The 16,658-nt window shown below is 39.4% G+C and overlaps 1 protein-coding gene across 3 annotated transcripts in view; it reads left to right on the forward strand.

Moving 5' to 3' along the window:
* Positions 1-635: 635 nt before the first annotated feature.
* The window catches only part of naa35 (N-alpha-acetyltransferase 35, NatC auxiliary subunit), a 71,803-nt gene continuing 55,780 nt past the window's right edge, over positions 636-16,658 (forward strand). The window contains exons 1-5 of one of the 3 annotated variants that reach the window (XM_067983170.1): positions 636-744; positions 7,561-7,689; positions 11,609-11,642; positions 11,970-12,084; positions 15,863-15,937. In XM_067983170.1, the coding sequence (XP_067839271.1) occupies positions 7,566-7,689; positions 11,609-11,642; positions 11,970-12,084; positions 15,863-15,937 (348 nt within the window). In that variant the 5' untranslated portion in view covers positions 636-744; positions 7,561-7,565. Of the gene's footprint in view, positions 745-7,560; positions 7,690-11,608; positions 11,643-11,969; positions 12,085-15,862; positions 15,938-16,658 lie in introns of those variants that run through there. The other 2 variants (XM_067983172.1, XM_067983171.1) reach the window with 2 other exon arrangements.

Below are 16,658 nucleotides of genomic sequence, written 5' to 3' on the forward strand. Positions count from 1 at the left end.
GCAGCTAATGGTGGATTTAGGATTTAAATACCAACAGCACCGCAGAGTGCAGCTGCGGACGAGAGCGGCGCGGAAGCGACAATATATAAAGTACTTTTCTCCCGGGCTGCCAGCGGGGCTATCGATTCTCAGTTCCACGAAGCTCCCAGCCAATCCAGAAGGATCAGGATGTGTGTGGAGCAGCCCCTGCCTGCCTGCCCAAAGCGCGCTCCCAGAGTCCTAACATTCATCGCTCAACCAACACCCGCTCAAACGGATTATCTGTACATTTATCTCACTGCTGTTGGTGGGAATTTGCTACTAACTGTGAAACACATTGGGATGCCCTGAGCTGTGAAAGGCGCTACAGGCACGCAAGTTCTTTCTTTCATACTAATGCCGATGGATGAGTAACGTCTATGAGAACTGACTCCATTAACCGCTGAGGAGGGGATACGACTGCAATAAAGGCCAACCGCTCTCAATCCAACACCAACTTCCGTCGCTACAGGAAATGGCCGAATTCACTACGCACCACCGTAACCAACCCCTTCCAAACCTCGCGATAACTCCCGGCAACACGGGGCCTGATGGGACTTGGAGTTCTCAGATTCGGGACAGAGGCGAAGCCTGTGGTTTAAAAAAAACTACAGTTCCCGGCATGCAGAGCGCGACAGCCGAGCGACGAGGAGGAGTGGGCTGAACTCAGAACATGGCTTCCACTGACAGTACGCGGTGATGGTCTGAAAGCAGCTTCACTCTAAGGTAATGTCAGAGTGTGAAAACGCCGCTATCTCGCGTGCGGTTAGTAATCATTCAATCACACCTTCAGAAAAAAATATTGTGCATAGGGATCTAACTACTGTGTGACATTTTGATCCATCTTCAACTTTACACACAGGCCTCTGTAGTGGATTGATATTTACATGAACATGACTTAATTTTAAAAAATTATCCACTTTATAAATTCATCACAAGGTAGAGGAAGACGAGGCAATAAATTCTAAAATCGAAACAAAAGGTTACGTTGGAAGATTACTTTTTAATTCTAAATGTGTTCATATTATTATAAATCTGAGTAAATGGGTTTAAAATGTAATATAATGGGATGACTCTGTATTTTTGAACTGTAAATGAACATCATTAATGAATATTGATGAGCCACCCTTTTATTAAGTGAGTCAAATAATTTATCATGAAATATTTTCTATGATATCTTAGTTTTTATATCATTGCCATAAATTTGAATAGAAATATTACACTGTGTTTGATGGAATTGTGAACATCAAGTACTTTAGTGTATGCCCGGGACCACTTGTCAATGCCTCACCTTATTGGTCAGTGTCAAGGATGGGAGGTGAAAAGAGGGACAGAACATCCAAAACCTTACTGCAAAATCAAACACATTTAATAAAAAAAGCAAATGATTTTGTCTTTGGGGAAAGAAATAAAATTAAAAGTCTGATTGCTCTCCTTTTAGTCCTTGGTCTCATTTCTAACTGTTATTGAGCACTCCCTTCCAGGATATCTTTTTCACATTTTCACCAATGTCTCTTTGTTTGCCCAATTTTCCTTTTGGCCGGCATCCTTGCCTCACTGGTTTTCTGCATGCTTCAAGAAGTATGCTTAAAAGTTGCAAAAGATCACCCTCTGAGACTTCATCATGCAATGGCGCAATGTGCAATCGTTCCACTTCCTAAGAATGCATCGCATTAATAAGACCACATTAAATTGTTGAAAAGCAAATTAATTGGAACCAAACATAACTTTTTTCAGGAAAAGTGTGGCGTAGTCTTTGAACAAAAGTTCTATTAATATTAAAGAGACAAAAATAGTTTTTATTTCACACTAGTAGATCTCCCATAGTATTTATCATGGTGAGTTGGAGAATATACTGTTTTATAATAACGTTAGTTATACCATGTAATGTAAGTATTATTTAATAGTTGATTGATTACAGAGACAAATAAAAAGCCTCTCTTCTTGCAACTCTCACCTCTTTCCTACCCTAATACCCTTATGAGTCTCTTTATTTTGGATTTTTTTTCTCTATGGTGCTGGCACTTTTTCATTGTGGTATTTATCAGTTTATTTGTCTTGATCCATTTTCACTTTTTTTTCACTTTGTATACGTTTGCCATTCACTATGTCTTCTCTCTTCTCCGTCTTTCAATCTATTGGTATGGTTTTCATATATTTCTTTAGCTATATACTTAATTTCTATCTCTTCCCTTTTACACAAGGTCATAGGCAACATGTACCAAATTGAAAGTAGGTGCTCGCAACCAATTAAGGAGGCGCTATCTGAGACACAAACAAGTGGGGGACTAGGACTGGAAGGAAATGGGCTGGTGTGGCCTGCAGTTAGTGTGGGAAGCAGTCAGGGGTTTTGCACTGGGCATACTTATAAAGGATGGCGTTTGGAGCTTGGGAACGTTGAACAGAAATACTTCAGAGTCCAAACAATGGGCAGATGTACTGGCAATAGGGTCTGTCAGGACTGTTTTGGTAGCGTCTGGGAGCACTGGGGGAGATATAGCATTTTGAGTGTAAGCTAAGGGAGCAGAAAAGGGTCTGCAGTTTGGGAATACTGGAATGTGGGGCCTGTAGCTTTTATGGCAAAGGGTTGGATTTGGGGGGACTGAGGAAGGTCAGGGGTTTGGTAGCATGGGAGGCTTGGAGCTTGTTAGCACTGGGAGGCGAGTGCCTGGGTTAATAGAGCAATCTGGAGCTGGCAGGACACACTCAAGCTGCCCAGGAGCACAGATAACTGTACCAGCAGTAGAAAGGTTGCAGTGCAGAGCGTGTCTGTAGTCACAGCTTAAGCAGTCCTGGCCTTGTTGGAAGCACACACAGTGCTGCAGGCTTGCAATACTTCATGTCTGCTTATTACTCAAGCTCAAGGCCTTCAGAGAAGTTTGGTCTCTGGTGGCAAAACATAGTGGATAGATTTCCAACAGAATTTGGGCAATTTTTTTCAGAGTAAATTTAAACATACCAGCTGAAAGAGTTCTGAAAATATTGAATAAGTTGATTGGTTCCTTTTGCTACAGTTGTTGAGTCCTGATTGGTAGCTTTGGAATAAAAAATGCTTGGTTTTGTGTGAGTTGGTGTTTTTCCGCTGTCTACTATCTTGTGATTGCTAAGTTTTCCGATCTGTCTAGATTTGAGTGAATCAGCACGGTTAATTTAGCAGATCAGGTCAGTAATGGATACTTTGTAATGTATTGTACATTATCCCACTCGGTACGATGCCCTTTACAATCTTTATTGATAATTTGGACAAAGGCGTTGGAGAAGCTGTCTGCAAATTTGCGCATGAAATAAAGATTTGTACGAGTGTTAGGACTCTAGAGGTGGAAAAACAATTACAATCAGATCTAGATGTGATGGTGGAATTATAGATAAATGTAGTGGCATGTGGGTAGGACTAACGCCAAGCATGTGTATACCATGCGGGGTTGGCAGCTTAAGATTGTTAAGCGGGACAGGGACCCCCCCCCCCCCAGTATGTGACTCTCCTAAGGTGCACGATCAGTGCTGTGAGGCAATAGCAAAAGTAAATAAGGGTATTAGGATGTATTGCTAGGACAATCGAATGCAAAACAAAAAGCACTATACTGTCCTTGTGTAAGACCTCCGTTAGGCTTCATCTAGAATACTGTGTTTAGTTTTGGTCCCGTCACATGATAAGTGAAATAGAGGCCCTTGAGGCCACTAGACTGATACCTACCTTAAAGAATCTTAGTTACCATAACAGGCTTAGAGAGCTGTTTTTTTCACTTTAGAAGGCTAGGCTATGAGGAGTTATATTGAGTCTACAGCACAGAAACAGGACATTCAGCCCAACTGGTCTATGCTGGCATTTATGCTCCACACAAGCCTCCTTCCACGCCTCTTCATCTAACCCTATCAGCATAACCGTCTATTTCTTTCTCCCTCATGTGCATATCTAACTTCCCCTTAAATGCATCTGTGCTATTTGCTTCAACTAGTCCTTGTGGTAGCATGTTCCACATTCTTGCCTCTCTTTGGGTAAATACGTTTCTCCTGAATTCCCTATTGGATTTATTAATGACTATCTTATATTTATGACCTCTAGTATTGGACTCCTCCACAAGTGGAAACATTTTCTCTATGTCTACCCCTTTCATTATTCTAAAGACCCCTCAGCCTTCTCTTTTCTAGAGAAAAGAGCCCCAGCCTGTTTAGTCTTTCCTGATAAGTATATCTTCTCAATTCTGGTATCATCCTTGTGAATCTTTTTTGCACCTTCTCCAATACCTCTATATCCTTTTTATAATATGGAGACCAGAACTCTGCACGGTTCTTCAAGTGTGGTCTAACCAAGGTTCTATACAAGTTTAACATTAAAGGAGATTTGATTTAGGTCTTTAAAATAATGAAGGGATTAGACTCTGTTCATGGATAACTATTTGAGTTAGATAGCTTAGGGAGGACCAGGGGACATGCATATCATTTTTCTAAGCGTAGAATTAGATTAGATTAGATGTTTTGGGATCTTAGAATTAGAGTAAACGACTCTGCACTGAATGGGTCTCTGTTTATTTGCATACTGAAGCTGTTTATTGCAGAAAGCCTGCGGACAATCTAAGATTATTGATAGATTTTTCAGACTTTTCATTTTAAAAAAACCACAACTTTACATTGAGATTTTTAGCAGGTGAATTCACCTGCTTACAAAAAGCTGCAGCTCTATATTAATAGTAATGTTATCATAATGATCAGCTTCCTCAATGCTGTAATGCATTTTTGTTGTGTGATGGAAATGATACCATGTAGGCAGAGACTGACTTTGAATGTGTTCTCATAATGTACTTCTGTTTTGGAACTAATATTAAGATTTTCTTGTTTGCACAATGTGATTTTGCAGCATTGTGATCCATTGGCATGTCAGGCCCTTCCAGTACAGTGAACCGATCGTGCAAGTAGCTCCTATCCATTGATCCCTGGTTACTTCTCATGTGAAACCTTTAACCCATTAATGAAAAATTTGTCTCTGTACTTTTAGTGGTTTATGAATTTTGACTGCATCCTATCTTTTGCTACCCTAGTTATTCAATTAAAATAATTTACTCTCCTACTTTAGCCCCACTGTTATTTTAAAACATGTTACTGATTTTCACTTTGTTTTGCTACCTTAAAGAGGTTTACTGAATTTTCTATTAGCCTGGCTTCTGAACTCATTGATCCAAATGTGTGATCTTTTGTCCCAGTTATGTTGTGTATTGGGCAATGGAATGGTGTAATTTTTATGAATGCACTAATAATGAACGTTGCAGAGTTTTGAATTGATAAGGCCACCTGAAAGACGAGGCGTCACATCACTAACACTGCAAATGGGCAGCTGCTGTAGTATAGCTGTAGCTGAATGAATTTAAAGTTTAAAAAGTGTTCAGGTAGCCTGTGTACCACTGTTTAAATTTCTGAAATTAAAAGAACCTATACTACCTTTTTAACAATGGAAATTTCACCCACAGTAGGAGGCTTGTGAGCAGAGCTGCTGCATGTGTGTGAAGCAAGTAAGGAGGCAGTGTAACTGTGTCTGTGTGCTTTCACTGCTCCCAGAAATGCTATAGCTGCTGCACCTCTTGTTCCAGTTGAACTGCATCAAATGCTTCTCACCGTTGTACCCTTTGGAGACAATTTGACCAGAACTGTTTACAGTATTCTCAAATGATATCACTAAGATATTACAGATAATTAATACAGCATTCTTTAAATAAGTTCACTTCCCAGAAGTATCTTGCCATGTGGTATTATACTTGAATTAGTAACTCTATAAACTGCATGTGGAATTAGTTAATTTGTGAGACTTTGTACAATATCTCAATTAAAAATTTATATAGTTACTCAAGCTAAGTAAAGCAACAGAAGCATATCTGAGCTGTTGTCTCTTCACACAATTTGGCAGTGGTTTGACTGAATATTAAAAATCATTGTATTGATCTGTGTGCTAAGATTGGCTTGTAATTGCATTATATAATATAATTTGTTAAATTGCAACGATAAGAATCGGGTGTGTAGATTTACAGATCTATGAGCTACTGCCAAACAATACTGATTCCAATTTACACAAAGTATTGAGAGGGTTGGTTATAAAAATGGTGTGGTGTCATTTTTGAATGAAGCCACTTGTGCCCTCTAGTTTACTATGAGCTGCTTGCCTTTGCCTATATTAGTGAGTCTAGAGGCTCCAAAGTAGAAGCAAAACAACCTAATCAAATAAGTTTGTGAAGTTATTGGTAATGAGGATTATAACTTTTTGTGTGTAGAAGCAGCAGTCATGAGTCATTTTTTAAAGTAATTTCATTTTTATATAATGAAGTACATCAGGCATTGGAGCCCACTGGTACCTTATCCAATTGCATATTCTAAATGTCTGAATCTGTGAAATAAGCATTGACAAGCAATTGATCACGAGGGGGCAGCTAAGCCCGATCCTATCCTCACCTTACATCTACAGGTGTCACTGGATGTTGATCAAAGTGGGAACCCAAGCTGATTTTCCCTTACCTCCTCCCTAGCCCAGGAGCACTGAGGCCAATTGTTGCATTCCTACTACAACTTAAGCTGAGATCAACTAACTCAGCATGGACAAGGGATCAAGTCTGGGATCTTGCAGATCTCTTGGGCTCAGTACCACAACAGGCAATGGATTTACCCAAATGACATTGGGGAACCCCACGTTAGTTTTTTTTAAATTGTACCTGGAGCATTTTTTGTAGTGTTAAAATAGCTATCACAACAGAGCGAGTCGGGCAATAAATCTCCTATCTGCTCCAACAAATTGCATTGGCCCAATTCTAAGTGAGCACTCCTATGCACCGGTGTGACCATTTCTATTTCCTGCACCAGCCATCTTTGTGGCTTCTGTGACTTCTCTGAGTGAGATTGCTAGTTTAATGCCAATTTAGGAGTAGATTTGTGTCATGGACCAACACCTACCAGCATCTATATTGAGACTGCTTAATCTCATTTCACGTGCATTCTTAGCTCTAGCAGAGAGAGCAGACTTCTATCTCATCAGTCTGGGCTGAATTCAAAGCCAGGCACCAGAGGCGAAAGGAGACTGTGCTAGCTTACTGCATCACTCAACGCCCTGTTCATACATTTTGATAATGCTGCTTGTTGATTGCACAAAATTTCAATGATGGCAGTTTAATACTGGTCACAATATATCCATAAAACAAGTAAAATCCAAGGAAGTAGACAGCAGTGCTTGTTTTGGCAAAGGTTTGCAAACTGAGACCCAATGGATTCCCGAGCTTATCAAACTTCTGTTTGCCCATCAATGTATTAGTATCTGCTGATTTACTAGAATGCTATTTCTGTTGCTTTAATAAAATGACAGCATTGTTTTCCTTGGTAATTGACACTGTCTCTGGAACTTGCAGTAAAAAAGTTTGAAAACCGTACGTTTGCCGCTATTTACTGAGGATGCAAGGAAGTCAAATCTTCAATTTGTACAGAGTATTCTGATGAACAAGAAACAGAAACAATGTCCTCTTTTGAATTGTCTAATTTTGTGCTTGTGCTTGTACAATTTGATCTCTGTAGTTACCATGGTCACAAAAGCATCCTTGGATGAAGACGATGTTGGCTGGGGGCTTGGCATCTCAGAAAAGATGGAAAAAAGTAATGCAAACTGGGTAGACATTACCAAGGAATTCAAAGATTGCTGTAAAGGTAAAATCCATTTATATCTTAAGCAGCTTCTTCAAAAGCAGATAAATGAAAATCTCCTGTAATATGAAAAGCAGACTAAATATGTATTCTAGTTTTTCCCACTCCCAGAATTTTTTCATCTTTTTCCAGTTTTCTGCTTCTGCCTCTGCCTCACCGGAGTGGCCAATCTTCAAGTGTGAACCTAGGAAATGAGTGTTTGATAGCTGTTTTAACGTGTGGTGCTTTCCTAGCTGCTGTTGCCAATCTGAACCAGAATAATATGATCATGAATGCTTATGTTTACTTATCTTGGTACATCCAGTTACTAGATCCGGGAAATTATATAGCAGAAAATTATACTGTTGCCCAATATTTCTTTTATTTTTAAAAATGATCAAAATGTTGTCATAGCTATGGAGACCCTACTTTTATGTTGTAATAGTGATATCAGTATTGGGGAACTGCCCTTTGGGTCCCAGAGTGGCTCCATGACGAAAAACAGTGGATGTCACAGTAAACAGTAGTGGACGCAAGTTCATACTGGCCCGAGTACTGCACTGAAACCACTCAACCCAAGGAACTCAGGCTACAGGATGGGAAATTTGAAATTGCCAGAGACCAGTTCCTTCCCACAAGGGAATGTCATCATCAAAGACCTGGGAACAAGTCTTTCTGTCAGTCACAGATAATGTTTGTTGTACGCAGAAATAAGAAAGAGAAGGGCAGAAATAGTGTGTGATATCCTCCAAATAAAATGTAATTGTAACATGGGACATTGTTCTTGCATGTGTTTAAATCAAAATTACAATTTTGTGGCAATGCATTGTTTTCCACCATCTGAAAATTGACATTTTTCTCTCATTTTGTATTTCTGTTATTTGTTTCTATCTCTCCCCTTCCTCCTCCAAACAAAGAAGGATTTGGGTAGAAAGGTTATTTATGGGGTAAAAGTAATCCCTCCTCGTTCTAAGTTTTATAGGTAAATTATGTTGTTTGGTTTTATTTAAATGTCCTTACTTTTATGCTTGCCCTATTTCTCATCTCCCTTTTACTATCTCAATATTCAGAAAGTTGTGCAATCCACTTTTTTGTTTAAATCTGCCCAGAGATGTGAAATGTTTGTTACGAAGACTTGTTATTTTAAATGAGGGTAGAGGGTGGGAAGAGAGAAATCTTGTATATGTTTGGCTATTAAAACCTCTGAAAGATATCTACTTGAATGTTTCTAATTGGGTTTAAAATTGTATAGTAAAGTGTTAGCATACTACTCCTTACATCTTGAAAACTGAGTTCAGCTTTAGTCCAGACTGATAGGATGGTAGTCATGTCTCCTTGTAGACTGTTAAGATGCTCTATGAAATGAATTGGGCAGTTTGAGCACAGTTCCTGGTGACAAAACGGAACAAGTTGGCAATCTCACTCAAAATGAAAAACCTCTACAGTGCACTGGTCTTTTGATGTTGGAGTTGTGTAGAGGGTCCTTTACTCTGTACCTGACCTGGGAGTGATGAAGCTGACACCGAGTGACATCCCTTACCTTTAAAGAGTACAAAAATTCACCTTAAGTACAAACAGGAAGAAGACATATTATAAAGATGTGAAGTTTGGATCAGTTTAGATTTAAACCTAACTTACTTGTACCCCATAAATAACCTTGCTACAAAAATCCTTCTTTGTTTGGAGGAGGAAGGAGAGAGCTAGAAACAAATAACGCAAATACAAAAGGAGAGAAAAGTGTCAATTTTCAGAATAAAATACCATAGCATATAAACCTCCTGGTATATTACAAGTCTTTTTCAAAAAGATACAAACCTCTAGCACTGGAAAGTAGTTTGTTTTAGGGGTTGTTGTCTTACATCTTTACTGTATCTGCAATTAAATCTCCCCTGAGGTCTCTGCAATACAATACCAAGCTATAATCTTTAAACATGCATATATTGCACTTAGTGTGCATTCACACTACAAGTTTAATGTCAGCCAAAGTGGTTTCAGCCTTGCACCGACGCTAAACTTGTATATTCTAAGTCTGGTGTTAAGGCCTGAACTGGTTCCGAAGTGGATTAAGACTCCATCCTACAGGGTTTTACTCTGCTTCACTCTAGTGTCAGGACAGGCCTTCACTGCAGATTCAGGCTGTGTTTACACCATAATAGCAGAATCAGTGCGAAGTTAAACCTGTTCACATCTCCACTATGCATCTTGCAGCATCAAGTAGTTAGATTTGGAACAATAGTATACACCATAATAAAGTGGTTCCAGCAAGAGAGAATTCTTGCATTTTATTAGAAACTATATTACATCTTAGAATCAGAGACTGGCTACAGCACAGAAGGAGGCCATTTGGCCCATCGAGCCTGTGCCGGATCTTTGTAAGAGTAATCCAGTTAGTCCCATCCCCCTGCTCTTTCCCCGTAGCCCTGCAAATTTTTTCCCTTCAAGTGTTTATCCAATTCCTTTTTGAAAGCCACGATTGAATCTGTTTTTTTTATTCGTTTATGGGATGTGGGCGTCGCTGGCGAGGCCGGCATTTATTGCCCATCCTTAATTGCCCTTGAGTAGGTGGTGGTGAGCTGCCTTCTTGAACCGCTGCAGTCCGTGTGGTGAAGATTGTCCCACAGTGCTGTTGGGTAGGGAGTTCCAGGATTTTGACCCAGCGACAATGAAGGAATGGCAATATATTTCCAAGTCAGGATGGCGTGTGACTTGGAGGGGAACATGCAGGTGGTGTTGTTCCCATGTGCCTGCTGCCCTTGTCCTTCTAGGTGGTAGAGGTCGCGGGTTTGGGAGGTGCTGTCGAAGAAGCCTTGGCGAGTTGCTGCAGTGCATCCTGTAGATGGTGCGCTGGTGAAGGGCATGGATTTTTAGGGTGGTGGATGGCAGTGCATTCCAGATCATAATTACTTGCTGCGTAAAAAAGTTTTTCATCATATCGTCTTTGGTTCTTTTGCCAATCATCTTAGATCTGTGTCCTCTGGGTCTCGATCCTTCCGCCAATGGGAACAGTTTCTCTTTATTTACTTTATCTAAACCCTTCATGATTTTGAACACTTCTATCAAATCTTCTCTTAACGTTCTCTGCTCTAAGGAGAGCAACCCCAGCTTCTCTAGTCTATCCATGTAACTGAAGTCCCTCATCCTTGGAACCATTCTAGTAAACCTTTACTGCACCTTTTCTAAGGCTATCACATCCTCCTAAAGTGCGGTGCCCAGAATTGGACACAATATCTCAGCTGTTCCCAAACCAGTGTTTTATAAAACATAACTTCCTTGCTTTTGTACTCTATGCCTCTATTTTTAAAGCCCAGGATCCCATATGATTTTTTTAAACCGCTTTCTCAACCTGTTCTTGTTACACACTGACTAGCCAGGTGGTGAAGGATAGAATACTAGAGCCTCGTCTTCAGTTGCTTCCAAACCTTTATTCACAGAGCTCCACCATACACCAACCCTACACCCTAGATCAGCTCTCTTATAAATGGATACAAGAGAGTTCCCAATTGATACGCACCACCTGAATACAATTAACACTAATTGACATAAATCACATGGATACAATTAACATCCTGCCACCTTCAAAGATTTGTGCACATATACCCCCAGGTGTCTCTGTTCCTGCACCCCTTTTAGAATTGCACCATTTAATTTATATTGCCTCTCCTTATTCTTTCTGCCAAAATGTATCACTTTGCACTTCTTTGCGTTAAATTTCATCTGCATGCGTCCACCCATTCCACCAACCTGTCTATGTCCTCTTGAAGTCTATTACTATGCTTCTTACTGTTTACTACACTTCCAAGTTTTGTGTAATCTGCAAATTTTGAAATTGTGCCCTGTGCACTGAAGTCCAAGTCATTAATATATATCAAAAAAATATATCACTATATATCTTATAGTGAAATACTACAGCAAAAATTAATTTAAATTCTTTGTATTACTTTAGAACTTAAGCTGGGCGAACTACTTCATGACAAACTGTAAGTATGACAGCATTTTCATTGAACAGAAAAATAATTTAATTGTTCTTTTAGTTCCAACTGAAACCAGAACTTTTCAGTTAATCTTGGACTGAGAAAATACCTTTCTTTATTTAACTGTTAAAATCAGTCGCAACCATAAATTCATGACACTGATTAGGCTGCTTTAAAAATCACCTAAAGTCCATTCCATTGGTGGTCATTCTAGGTCTAACATTGTACATTAAAGAATATGGTAGAATTTACTGATACAAGGTAACGGGAGTTCTTGACAGCAACTGGTGTACAAAATTATAATTCAAGGTGTGATTGAAATGTTTCCTTCAGCTTTGGCCTATTTGAAGCCATGTCTGCGATTGAGATGATGGACCCAAAAATGGATGCAGGAATGATTGGAAACCAGGTTAATCGTAAGGTGCTCAACTTTGAGCAGGCAGTCAAGGTTTGGCACTTTTATTAAAAAATTCTACCATCGTTTTAACCAATATGCATTAATGTAATTCTCAAAGTTGCTATTTTCAGTTTACATGACAAAAGTACACTTTTTCACCCCTGGGGATGAAAGGCTTCAGTTACGTGGAGAGACTAGAAAAACTGAGGTTGTGCTTTCTAGAGCAGAGAAGGTTAAGGGGAGATTTGATAGCGGTGTTCAAAATCATGAAGAGTTTTGATAGAGTAAATAAGGAGTAATCGTTTCCAGTGGCAAAAGGATCGGTCACCAGAGGACACAGATTTAAGGTAATTGGCAAAAGAACCAGAGGCAACATGAGGGAAAAAAAATTTACGCAGCAAGTTGTTATGATCTGGGATGCACTGTCTGAAAGGATGGTGGAAGCAGATTCAAATAATAACTTTCAAAGGCTAATTGGATAAATACTTGAAGAGGAAAAATTTGCAGGGCTATGGAGAAAGAGCAGGGGAGTGGGACTAATTGGATAGCTCTTTCAAAGGGCCGGCACAGCCACGATGGGTTAAATGGTCTCCTTCTGTGCTGTATCATTCTATGATTCTATTAAATAGACATTTTTAAATCCAGCAAATGATTTTGCAATTACCCAAGGACCCAGGATTTTGGATTTGTTGGGGAGAAAATAGTTGAACATCAAAGAATGTGTTAGTCAGGTATACTATGGAGTAAAAGTTTGGGGAATACGTATGTTTTTATTAGGAATAGACAAGTTAATTTTGTACGCTTTTGTTGTAAAGCTTAATGAGTTCCATCAACATTGTTGAACTGCAATTGATTTTTTTTTAAAGAAACAAACAAAAGTTCATTTGCTTATTTTCAAAGCATGTTGCCAGTTGTGGACATTGACTATGTAAAGAGACATAAAACCAATTTAGGTTAAAATGGTATCTTGTGTTACATTTCATATATTGTAAGTTGTTGCATTTTTAAAAATTATTATTCATTCTCCGAATGTGGGCGTTGCTGGCAAGGCCGGCATTTATTGCCCATCCCTAGTTGCCCTGAGTTTGATACAACTGAATGGCTTGCTGGGCCACTTCAGAGGGCAGATAAGAGTCAACCATGTTGGTGTGGGACTAGAGTCACATGCAGGCCAGATTGGGTAAGGATGGCAGATTTCCTTCCCTAAAGGACATTAGTGAACCAGTTGGGTTTTTAAGACAATCCGACAGCTTCATGGTCACTTTTTATTGACACCAACTTTTTGTTTGCAGCTTTTTTTAAAACTAAATTCAAATGCTCAAACTGCCATAGTGGGGTTTGAACACGTGCTCTCTGGATTATTAGTCCAGGCCTTTGGATTACTAGTCCAGTAATATAGCCACTACACTATATGTATCTAATGCATGCAAGTACCTAATAGTTTTTTTAAGTTGCTGTTGCAGGATAGTGATTAAAGTTACTTGTATACACTTCATTGATGTTTTTATATGTTCCCTAAACACAATGGAGTGACTTGCACACTAGATGTTCAGAGCATTACACTGCAGGAAATAATCATCTGGCAATGCACTGCCACCAGATATAGCAATTTGTAATTAGAATTTACAACACACTTTTATTGCAAAATATCATTATAATTTACCATGAGTCAGGCATGTAGCACAGTGGCACGTGAGTTTGCACTGTGGTTTTTTTTGCACATCATTGAGATGTTCTCAGCAGTGTCATTGTAGGGAAGTACAGCGTGGGTACTTCCCCACATAGTAGAAAAATTGGCAGGAGGATTATCGCTTTTGCTCTCATTCAGAGCAGTGTAGGTGGAAATCTGGGCCTAGATCATCTGCTGTGTGGAAACAGTGTAGCAAAAGACTTCCAAACAAAATGGGGGACATACCTAATCTCGGTGGTGGACAGTATTAATCGTCATTTAGAAAAGCACGGATTAATCAAGGACAATCAGTGTGGATTTGTTACGGGAAGGTCGTTTCTGACTAACTTGATTGAATTTTTTGAGGTGGTAACAAGGAGGGTCGATGAGGGTAGCACGTTTGATGTAGTCTACATGGATCTTAGCAAGGCTTTTGACAAGGTCTCACATGGCAGACTGGTCAAAAAAGTAAAAGCCCATGAGATCCAAGGGAAAGTGGCAAGTTGGATCCAAAATTGGCTCAGTGGCAGGAAGCAAAGGGTAATGGTCGACGGGTGTTTTTGTGACTGGAAAGCTGTTTCCAGTGGGATTCCGCAGGGCTCAGTATTAGGTCCCTTGCTTTTTGTGGTATATATTAATGATTTAGACTTAAATGTAGGGGGCATGATGAAGAAGTTTGCAGATGATACAAAAATTGGCTATGTGATTGATAGTGCGGAGGAAAGCTGTAGATTGCAGGAAGATATCCATGGACTGGTCAGGTGGACAGAAAAGTGGCAAATGGAATTCAATCCGAAGAAATGTGAGGTAATGCATTTGGAGAGAGCAAACAAGGGAAGGGAATGCACAACAAATGGTGGGATATTGAGAAGTGTAGAGGAAGTGAGGGACCTTGGAGTGCACGTCCACAGATCCCTGAAGGTAGCAGGACAGGTAGATAAGATGGTTAAGAAGGCAAACGGGATACATTCCTTTATTAGCCGAGACATAGAATATAAGAGCAGGGAGTCTAATGCTAGAACTGTATAAAACATTGTTAGGCCACAGATTGAGTACTCCATACAGTTCTGGTCACCACATTACAGGAAGGATGTGATTGCACTAGAAAGGGTACAGAGGAGATTTATGAGGATATTGCCAGGACTGGAGAATTTTAGCTATGGGGAAAGATTGGATAGGCTGGGGTTGTTTTCTTTGGAACAAAGGAGGCTGAGGGAAGATTTAATTGAAGTGTATAAAATGATGAAGGGCCTAGATAGAGTGGATAGAAAGGACCTATTTCCCTTGGCAGAGAGGTGAATAACCAGGGGCTTAGATTTAATGTAATTGGTAGAAGGATTAAAGGGGAGTTGAGGACAATTTTTTTCACCCAGAGGGTGGTGGGGGTCTGGAACTCACTGCCTGAAAGGGTGGTAGAGGCAGAAACCCTCATCACATTTAAAACGTACTTGGATATGCACTTGCAGTGCCCTAACGGACCAAGTGCTGGAAAGTGGGATTAGGCACGATAGCTCTTTTTCAGCCGGCACAGACAGAATGGGCCGAATGTCCTCCTCCTGTGCCGTAAATTTCTATGATTCTGTACTTTTGTTTTCTTCCTTGAGTAGCAAAACTTTTAATTTAAAAAAAAATACTGCATAAGCTGATAAAAGGCTAAGTAATTAATTTAAGGAAATAAAGAGAGTGAAGCCTACATTGTCTGACCATAACACCAACTGGAGCCCATTTAGGGTGAATGGGTTCCCATTGACGTTACAATCAGAAAACCTAGGCCTATGTGTTCAAAGCCTTATAAAAAGAAAATAATCTATAGTGCTTCTGCATAAAAGATAGTCAATTCCTTATTCTTACAGTACCAAGGTTTCCAGATGCTCCAGCATATTTGATGATTAAAGTCACTTCTTCATGGTTACAACACTCAGCAGTAGTGTTATGGAATTGAGTGAATAATTGGAACAGTTAGTTTTGTATTATATGGAGCTGATAGTCAGTTCCAAAACTTTTGGGTTTGAAGACTTGGAAACCGGAGAAGATTTGAAAAGCCTGAAACTGTACCCTTTGTAATGGGTGAAGTTTAAAAATACTTGTAGTTTAACACAACATCCCTTATAAACAGCTGATTTCTTAGGTACTAAATTTTGTCTTTGTTTCTTACTGAAGGATGAAACAATTACAATCAAGGGCCTAACCTTGTCTGAACTTATAGGTATAATGGACACATGCTTCTGTTGCTTGGTAAGTTTGGCATTTTGTTAATTTTTTTTTAGTTTTAAGCCGTTAAGGAATCATAGAATGTAACAACCTACTTGGTGCATCAATTCTATTTTTCTCTACCTGAGGCACTTAGTCTAATCTCATTCTCCTGTTTAGTCCCCATACCCTTTAATATTGTTCTTTTTCAAGCAACTATCCAATTCCCTTTTAAAATAAATTAAGGGCTCTACTTCAACAATAGTTTGTGGCAGAGAATTCCATATTCTAATTATCCTCTGTATAAAGAATTTTTCTAACCTTCCCTTTAATTTTTTGTGATTATCTTAAATTTGTGTCTTCTGATTATTGTCTTGCTGACATGTAGAAACAATCGATTTACCTGAGCTTATCCCTTCTTAATCTTTAAGAGGGCTATTCTGTCACCCCTTAACATTCTCCACTTTAATGAAAAAGGCCTAACTTTTCAAGTCTGTCTTCATAACTGTAACTTCTAATCTTTGGTAACATCTTAGTAAATCTACGCTGCATCTTTTCCATTACTTCTATATCCTTCCTATAAAGCGGTGCCCAAAACTGCACACAACACTCTACTACAACCTAAATAAGGTTTTATACAAGTTCACCATTACCTTCTTGCTTTTGTACTCAATGCCAAGGTTTTAATTTGCCTTTGTTATGGTCTTATTTATTTGCACTGCCACCTGTGAATCTGCACACCAAGTTTCCTCTACTCCATTTAAAA

This window comes from Heptranchias perlo, chromosome 4 (assembly GCF_035084215.1).
Source record: "Heptranchias perlo isolate sHepPer1 chromosome 4, sHepPer1.hap1, whole genome shotgun sequence".
Taxonomy (NCBI): Eukaryota; Metazoa; Chordata; class Chondrichthyes; order Hexanchiformes; family Hexanchidae; genus Heptranchias; species Heptranchias perlo.